The following is a 9327-nucleotide window of genomic DNA, read 5'->3' as shown; positions in this document are numbered from 1 at the left end:
CGCATTGGTAGTGATTATTCTAAATATAAAAGTGGGACTTCTCTAGGTATTACCACATCTATAAATATATCGGGTTTATTTGTACATTTGTCTTATTATTATTTATCTTATTAACATACAGCATTATTCTAAGTTGAGTCATATCTTCTTGGGGAGAGTCATGCTGAAGACCCATAGACTGGGCTATTCCCAAAAGCTTTACACTCCTGAGAACATCTATGAGTTGTCGCCTTGGTGCCTCCGTTCTCTTGATGCTCCCGTTCTCTCTTGCCAACTAGTCAACACAGTGAAAAAGGCACCCTCTCCTTTGCTGCTTGAAGATAGGATATTTTCTGTTTCTGTCATAGTGGATCCTAATCTGCTGGATATGGGATTGAACTTGACTACAAGAAGCTCCCTTGATAGGTCCACAAGCTGTTCGTCCGTCAGGCAATCAGGGTCTCTATGAACAGAAGAATGATGAAGGATATTAAATAATTGGGTCTCATTTTATGCCCAGGGTATCCAAGTCATAATATTTCACTTCCCGAGGGAGCTGCATTATTATTACCCCATCCATTGCCAAGTACCAAATTACACCTTGGTGGAGAGTGTCGAATGTGGATTAATGTTTTGCCAAATGACGTTAATGCCGGACTGGGATTTGGACTCTTAGCCCTTGGATTGAGAGTCAGGTGAATAAACCACTATACCACAACGCCTCTCACATACACACACACACACACACACACACACACACACAAACAAACACAGAAGATACTGCAGTTGATTGATTTTAAACACTTAGTGTACCGTATTTTTCCTCGTTAGAAAGTACACAAATTATTGCAGTTGTTTATAAATACAAAGTTGCAAGGATTATAGAATCCGCACAAATGACTACATAAAAATACCACATTTCTTTAATATTACACATGGAAGAAAACAAATTATATCAAAGTGCAATAAAAACCTGCTACATGCTACATGATGTACATGACAAAGTGAATTTCAACTACAATTCTACTTGAACCGCCTTTGCATCACACTTTTCTTGTTGTTAACTGAATCTTCTTTAATCGTTACATGTTTATCAACATGGTATTCATACATTTGACGAAGGCTAGTTTGCAACTAAATATCTCCCCAAATTTAAAATTGACGTAGAGTACCTATACATCAGTATCAGTTCATGAACATCTGTCATAAGGAGAGGAGTGGTCAGAATTTTAGAGATTTGTCACGGAAAGGAAAAAGAAAGGGTATAATTCTTTTTCAGGACAGGATCAATTCCACAGACCTATTTAGTGATGCAGAATAGCTAAGTGCTATCAAATTTCCCGAGGAAAGTTATATTTTTGTAAATATTATAGTTCATTTTGTAATAAATGTCTTCCCAGCTCAAGAAAAAAAATCCCAAGAGCCGCGGTAGTAATCTAGTGTAACATTTCAGGAACTATATCCTAACATCTCTCAAGCTCTTCTTATGAAGACATCAAAAAGAATGAATGGGTGAGAAGAAAAACTGAGAAAGATGAAGAAAATACTTGCAGAAATGTGTCTTAAATGACATCCTTTTGCACATATGTAAGTGTGGAAGAACATCAGAGAAAAATGTTTCTCTGAAAAGCATGGCCCTTCATATGCCTTCATGACAAGTAACAGCTTAAAACGGAGGCCCGATTTTTATGCTACATGTTTGTGTAGTCCTATATTTCTGTGTACAGTTACTTTACCAAGACTAGGCCAAATTTCTGATCATTTTGATGACTCCAGATCCGTGCAGTACACACCAATACTTATATGCTACATGATCATCTTTTTTTGATCGATTCCACACCGTTTCTTTCACAATGCAATCGCATGACCAGAACTCAACTTTATCTTTAAATGTGTACCAAACACTGACGCATGTTCAAAACATATTTTACTTTATATTTATGTTGAAATCACAATGTTGTGATTATTTCAAGTTTGCACCATTACAAAATGACACTGGTTAAATGTTCAGATTACTTTATTTATCTATATAATTAAAAAAAAAAAATAAGTTCCGTTAGGAATGACTAAATATTAACCTTTTCATAATGTTTCTCCACAATGGAGCAGAGTCCACCGACGTCTGCTCCGTCCAGGGCATCTTCGAGTTGTTTCCTGGTGTCACCCTTCATCCTTAGAACCCATTGAGATAGAAGGTCTCTCAGAGCCACGTTGTAATCCTCCTTACACCTCGTCAACATGGTCTTAGCTTCATTGTAGCCCACACCTATTTTCTTGCAAAACGTTGTATACTTTCCAGCTGGAATTTCTTTTGAGAGTTCGTCGAACAGAGCATCCCTGTCTACCATGATTGTTCCTGAAATGTGTTGTGGTTGATTCAGAGAACGAGACCCTGTAAAAGCAAAAAACAAAAAACAAGTAAATGTGTGGAAAGCAATGAAGAACATAATCGTTTGAAACTATAAATTGTCACAGGGTCTGGCCCGATAATTTGATTCTTGATTTATCGGGTAAATCGTGCATATATGACAAATGAACAACCGGTTTTGATAACTAAACATGCGTAATAATAATAATAATGATGTATTGTTATTTTAAAGCGAATCGTGCCCTCTCAATGCGCTTTACAATTGCAATTTATAATCAATGAAAACACCTATAAAAGATATAAGTTTTTATTGCTCTCTTAAAACTTCTTCATCTGTCATGGATAGTTGCGATACTGGCAGCAATAATGACCTTACAATGAAGAATCATTGAATTAAATTTATAAGGGTCTTTTTAAAGAAGAGAGCCACCGTTTGTTTACGTGTTAAATCACATGAAATCTGTGCTACGATGCCATAATAATAAATCATAAAATTCCATGCAAGTAGCGGATTGGTTACCCTTTTGAATAGGTGGCTCAATGAACTCTGACCGGCTTTGGTCTTTAGTTTCCTATCCGTTCTGTATGGATTTTGTTTACTTCATATCTCACGAATGACATGGTTAATGACCATGATATTTTCTTGACATGTTCCATATGCATAATTATTGATCCTAACGAAGATATTTTCTTGTACTGATGCGTGACGTCATCTAGGCGCCATTTTGTTTATTTCTATTATTGACCATATTTCCTTCATTCATTGTCATTTCTGAATGATATTGGATATTTGATCGTGGTCAAAATTCCGATTTCAGGTGAAGACTGCAAAATCTGCCATTATGGTTTCTACTAATCGTCCCACCGATGTATGTGCACGGGCCCAGAGGACTGCATTTGTTCATACGTGTGTAATATAAATGGAAGATGAGATTTTGTTAAAGACCGAATTTCTCATTCACTCTGTGTTATTACGTGATCGGCCGCGTAGTGTAGCAAATCTCCTAAAGAGCCTGTAAACACGGGAGGATATGAGTAAAAGCTCGGATCTCCTATTGAGTTTCTACATGTTCTATGTCTCGGTCAAAGCGGCAGATCACCTAATTCGTCTACGTGACGCATTCAATGTCTAGTTATCTTTGAATCACCTGTTATGTCCGTCCAGAATGTCATTGTTATTTCACTTTCCTGGTTGATGATCAAAGTAACCTCTGACCTTCGATGGAGAAGGCTCATACACTCTGTGTGCTTCGTAAGTTGCATCAACTTTTTGGCAGTAATTATCTGTTATTGTAAATAGAGGTCAAATGCGTTAAAACAGCAATGTCGAATACACCATGGACCTATCACATTTACAAGTCACGGAATATATACATATATATATATATACATATACAATATTGCGTTTGTGAATAATATATAAATATATATGACCCTTACCTCAACCCTAAAATTAAATTCAAAACAATATAACTAATTAAAATAATGTTAAACACAAATACATGTAAATATACCGTATCACTGTAGTAGGTTACCTTAGTCTGTGTACTTGGTACTGACAGGCAGCTAATAGACATGTCGATAGAATGCTCCTCCACAATCAACTCGACTTCCGGAGAGATCTTCTTGTAGTTAATCGATTCTTCTTCTGCAAGGATTTCCTTTTAGAAGTGAAATAAAATTCAGATGGGGGTAAATGTTGTGATTCCCATGAATATTGTTATCTCATAGCTAATTATCAGGAATTTCTATTGATAATCGAAATCTGACCTAAAATTTAAGCTTGAAAAACATGTGTCGCACTATAAGTTTTATTATTTAATATTGATAATATTTGTCATGGTAAGAGATCATCGATATTCGGTTTTCTTAGCACCACGTAAGACGCGATTCCAGGACAATCAATCCAGTGGGAGTTTGAGTCATAACATTTAAATCTAGTGATAAAAGTAATGAGTTGCATTCAATATTTGAAATGATACGAGACCTATACTAAATAGGCAAACAATTCCGAAGTCTACTTATTAAAATAATAAAAATAATACACGACGTCAATGATAATACTCATGATAATGATCATAAAATTGATAATGAATATTTAATTCCACAGCACACAAACATTAGAGCCCCGTCATACCAAACTAGTTCTTACTTCATTCTGGAACCGTCTTAGAAAATCGTAAAATGGGTTGTGGTCGGGGTAGAATGTGTAAATAATGTCTATAATACGATCCTATTTCGTCCTCAATACGTCCATCTCGTCTGTACCCCGTCCACAGTTAGTTCATAATAAGTTCAGATCGGGTAAATTTGCCATTTCGAGGCAGTCAGAGCCAGCCCGTAGTCAGTTTAAACCTGTTATTAATTAGTTCTCCCTCGTTCTCGATACGATCAAACTCATACTAACGAGTTCAGAGACAGTTCACCTCGTCCTAATCTCGTTCTAAGTGCGTTTGAACGCGCTCGTAGAGCTTGTGCAATCACGTCCTGGCTCAAGGGTTATAAAACCACAATGCGTTCTTGCCATTCGTTATTCCCGTTTCAAGCCCCCATCACATTGAACTAGTTCTCACTACGTTCTGGAAAATGTTGACAAAAGGGCCCAAACCGCGGCGAACGGAGTTGAACGTAGTAGCAAATGTTTACGATCTGTTTAAGAACTCCATGTATGGGCTCGGACGGACTATAAGGGAGAGTGCTGTAGAACTTTGAGCCTGTTCAAAATTTGGCCGGCCTGCAATTTGACGGAGTTAAAACGTGATTCAAACGAGGAGGACGAACTACATACGGACTGATTGCCGTACTATGAACGGAATTGCCGTACTTCGATCCTACTAAGAACTAGTTACAACGTGCTGTGGTCGAGCATCAAATTAACAGCAGCTAAGCCCCCGTAACACCAAACTAGTTCTCACTACGTTCTGGAAACATCCTAGAAAATCGTAAAAAAGGGTTATGGTCGGGGTATAATGCGTAAATAATGTCTATAATACGATCCTAGACCGTTCATAAACAGTCCTCAATACGTCCATCTCGTCTGTACCCCGTCCACAGTCAGTTCATATCAAGTTCAGATCGGGTAGATTTGCAATTTCCAAGCAGTCCAAGTCCGTCCGTAATCAGTTTAAACCAGTGTTTAATTAGTGCTACCTCGTTCCCAATTCGTCCAAACCATTCTAACTAGTCCGCAACTTGTTCTAACTAGTTTTTAACCCGACCACCTCGTGCAGGGACAGTTCAATTCGTCATCATCTCGTTCTTAGTGCGTTTGAACGCGCCCATGGACAGCGCATTCTATCCATTCCTCATTTTCGTTCAATTATAACTGCTAATTGATGCTCGACAACGTCACGTTGCAACACGTTTCTAGTAGGACCGAAGCACGACAATTCCGTTCGTAGTACGTCCATCTCGTTTTAAGTACCTTTTCAGTCCGTCTAATTGCAGGAAAGGGGAAGATTTTGAACAGGCTCAAATTTCTAGAACAACCTTCCCGTCCAAGCCAGTCTGAGCCCGTCCATGAAGTTCTTAAACAGATCGTTAACAGTTGCTGCTCCGCTCACTCCGTTCGCACACAGTTTGAGCCCGTTTTGGCAACATTTCCCAGAACGTAATGAGAACCAGTTTGGTGTGATGGGGCCTTCACTTGTATGTCTTGATCCACACAGCTTGAAGCGTTGAAGTTAAAGCCCCCATCACACCAAACTAGTTCTCACTACGTTCTGGAACCGTCCTAGAAAATCGGGGGTACAGACGAGATGGACGTATTGAGGACTGTCTATTAACGATCTAGGATCGTATTATAGATATTATTTACCCATTCTACCCCGACCATAACCCGTTTTTACAATTTTCTAGGACGGTTCCAGAACGTAGTGAGAACTAGTTTGGTTTGATGGGGGCTTAAAGAAAGTTCTAACGCGCTAAGAAAAATTTAACAAATCTCGCTACTGTGGCGAGGAGCATAAATGACAATTTACCTCACGAACAACAGGAAGCTTATTGTAGAAGCGCAAATGCAGAATTGGACGGCCCTGATCCTCCGGAAGGGTCTTAGGTATGAAGGGTGTGGAGAGCATTCGCTTTCTCCCTTGACTCTCAGAGTTTCCACAAAGCCAGATCATTGTTGGTATTCCCCAGCAAAAATGATCAAGTTGGAGCTCGAATCTGTCAGTGTGTATCACATATCTGTTGCTCTCCAAAGGAATACGCATTAACTCTCCTGTGGCGTGACAAACATATCACAGCATAATTATACTGCTATTAAAGAATCACAACATGATTATACTTTAAGACGGAAAGAAAGAAGTGGGAACTCTGGTCCCTGTTCTCTTTTTTCTTCATTTTGCTGCGTCTGTTAATATATTGCATATTTTAAAGAGATAACACAAGTACGTAGAGTTCTCAGTGAAATTGATATTATAGTATTTAAAGAAAGGAAGAAGAAAAAAACAACCTCTACCAAACAATAATATTTAACAAAAACAATATAGTACCTTCATCATCACTTTCAAAGTGTAGAACAATTCCCACCACGTCGTTATCGTTAATAACCGCACAGTGAGGCATCGATAGAGTAAGTGGCTTCTTAAAAATCGTTCCCGATGGAAAACATCTGAACCCGAAGCTCGCCACAATTTCGTTGTCTTGAAGATTGATGCTCTTTGGTAGGTCAGTGAAAACCTCGATGCTGATCTGCTCACTGTCTTCCAATGCTCCCGGAGGAATGGAAAGCTTTACATTGTGAGCAGGGATGGATAATTCCCCACCAAGATGATCCAAGTAGCCTAAAAGTTTAAACAGAATAATATCTTCAAAGTAGTCCCTCGTTCAACAAAATTGGCAAAGTATAAAAATATAAAAACATTTAAACGGCTGGTCTTTTTGGTATCTGCATGCTTATGTAAACAATGTAAAGGACTGCGAACGTTATCTAACCCAAGTGTAGATATCTGGTTTACATTCACTTGAATTCCTTTAATTGGATTGCACGGACATCGCTACAATTTATTAAAGGATATTTCCCTCAAAGACTGAGTCAAATATCGGTTTCTCAATACTTTATATTAAATATAATACCTGACACGCCGTGGATCCGCCGAAAGAAGTAAACGCCACCCCGGGACGTTATGGGTGCCAGTTGGGGACAGAGCACATGCACTGTCAATTGTAGGTCTTTTTTTGCCTTCAGATCCATTCCCGTACTAGAAAATCTAAGATCTTCCAAGTGATGTAGCTGCAAGCTCACACTACTGATGAGGCTCTTGTCATCAGACTGATAATGATCTTTCACATTGATGGTGAGATGTTGGATATTTTGATACAAGGCAGAGACCACTTCCATAACAGATATAAGGTCCTTCAGAGTAAATTGCCCCACAGTGAGTTCTAGAAAGCGCAGCCTGTGGAAAATTGACGATGTCGACGAGCGCCTATGTACCCCCTCATTCTGATAATCCTCTACGTCAAAAGCTAAGTCTAGCTTGGTCAACGCTGAGCAGTTTTGAGCAACTGCATGAAGCACATGAGGTACGTTTCCTCTTTCCGCCCTGATTCTGAGGATCTCGAGGGTTTCATTATTAGTTTCAACTGAGACGGGGTGTGGTTGGGAAAAGGAAACGCCTATCAAAATCAATTCTTTTATTCCAGGTTGTACTCGGTGCGCCTTCTTGAAACAATAGCTTAAGTTACTAGCAGCAGAACATTTCAGGGTGAGGCTTGTACTGGTTTGATTTATGACCTGAGTGAAATAAGAATTATTTGTAGATTATTGAAATAATAAATGCAAGTGTCGTGAATCGTAGCTGCAAAAGGAACAAATATCGTTCGTTCGACTAAACCCTTTTTTCGTCAAACTCAAAGTTATATTTTTCAAATTCTGAAATACAAATCTCCAAAAGAAATAAAAGAGTTCTTTCCACAGGTAACTATATTTTCAATGTTACCTTCTATTCTTTTTAAATTAATAGACCCGAACTGGGGCTGGAGTTTCGACTTGGTGAGGATGCACCTGGAGCCTGCCTGGCGGCGAAGGAGCTCCTTTGAGTAAGGCTTTTACCGATTCGGAACGTTACATTCGGTCATGGAAAGGAGAATCATTTAATTTTAACATTTCATTTTGGTTTTACTTAAGTAACATTCAGTAAGACATCAAGCAATATTAAAGTAACATTGTATACCATGATCTACAACGTATCATACTGCCTCCGGTCAACCCTTTTAGAATAATCTACGATACTTCCATCCGTTTCTTTTGTGTATGAATTCATTTCTATAAAGAATAACATGTTAGCATTAATCTAATCTTAGTACCTTTAAAATATAGGATCCACTATACTCACCTCAGCATAGTCTTGATCATCGTGATCGACCTTTTATAGAACAAACATTTATTTTACAGTTACACATTAGAAGTTATCAATATTTCTGAAATAACTAAACGTTCTGGTGAAATTTTCTAGAATAGGCCTATTAATTTATGGCACCATAATAATTAATAGATTGTGCATAGACCATACCACATAATTATCTGCTTAACTTGATAATATCATATATATATACACTATTACTGAGTATAGCGAAGAATTCTTTAATCCTGTAGAGAATGAAAAATTTTGATTAATATTACTCTTGAATTAACATTGTCTCTGGGAAAACATTTGTTGGTGATTTTCAAAGTCTGAAGTTGATCGCCAATCCCAATCACCATCATTTATAACATCTGCATATGGATAATTGCATTACGTGCATACTTGTATAGAACACAAACTGACTTGGCTCATTTACGTAGACATAGTGGCCTTGCGATTGTTTACGTAACAATAGTTTCCTTCGATTGCTTTATGATAACTGAAAACCGATGATGTTTCAAAAATCGAATATTCCGTTATACCTATGCATCACAAATCGACATGAATCACTATAATGCTATTCTGAAATAGGGAGATCCCGAAAGTGAACGTGGTGGTCTAATCTACTAT

General features: G+C 38.1%; 2 protein-coding genes across 2 annotated transcripts; both read right to left on the bottom strand.

Annotated features, from left to right (window-relative positions):
* Positions 1–222: 222 nt before the first annotated feature.
* LOC105437031 lies at positions 223–6770 on the bottom strand. Its single transcript, XM_030997931.1, has 5 exons — positions 6328–6770; positions 3883–4008; positions 3496–3631; positions 2058–2371; positions 223–442 (listed from the first exon to the last, which is right to left on the bottom strand). Exons 1-5 carry the CDS (start codon positions 6559–6561, stop codon positions 434–436), a joined length of 819 nt encoding a protein of 272 aa, XP_030853791.1. The 5' UTR covers positions 6562–6770; the 3' UTR covers positions 223–433.
* LOC115929258 lies at positions 6763–8083 on the bottom strand. Its single transcript, XM_030997932.1, has 2 exons — positions 7427–8083; positions 6763–7134 (listed from the first exon to the last, which is right to left on the bottom strand). Exons 1-2 carry the CDS (start codon positions 7689–7691, stop codon positions 6806–6808), a joined length of 594 nt encoding a protein of 197 aa, XP_030853792.1. The 5' UTR covers positions 7692–8083; the 3' UTR covers positions 6763–6805.
* Positions 8084–9327: the final 1244 nt, after the last annotated feature.

The sequence above is a fragment of the Strongylocentrotus purpuratus genome, unplaced genomic scaffold (assembly GCF_000002235.5).
Source record: "Strongylocentrotus purpuratus isolate Spur 01 unplaced genomic scaffold, Spur_5.0 spur5_scaffold_4, whole genome shotgun sequence".
Classification (NCBI taxonomy): Eukaryota; Metazoa; Echinodermata; class Echinoidea; order Camarodonta; family Strongylocentrotidae; genus Strongylocentrotus; species Strongylocentrotus purpuratus.
Note: the sequence above shows the minus strand (reverse complement) of the source record. Positions and strands in the feature narration are given on the sequence as shown.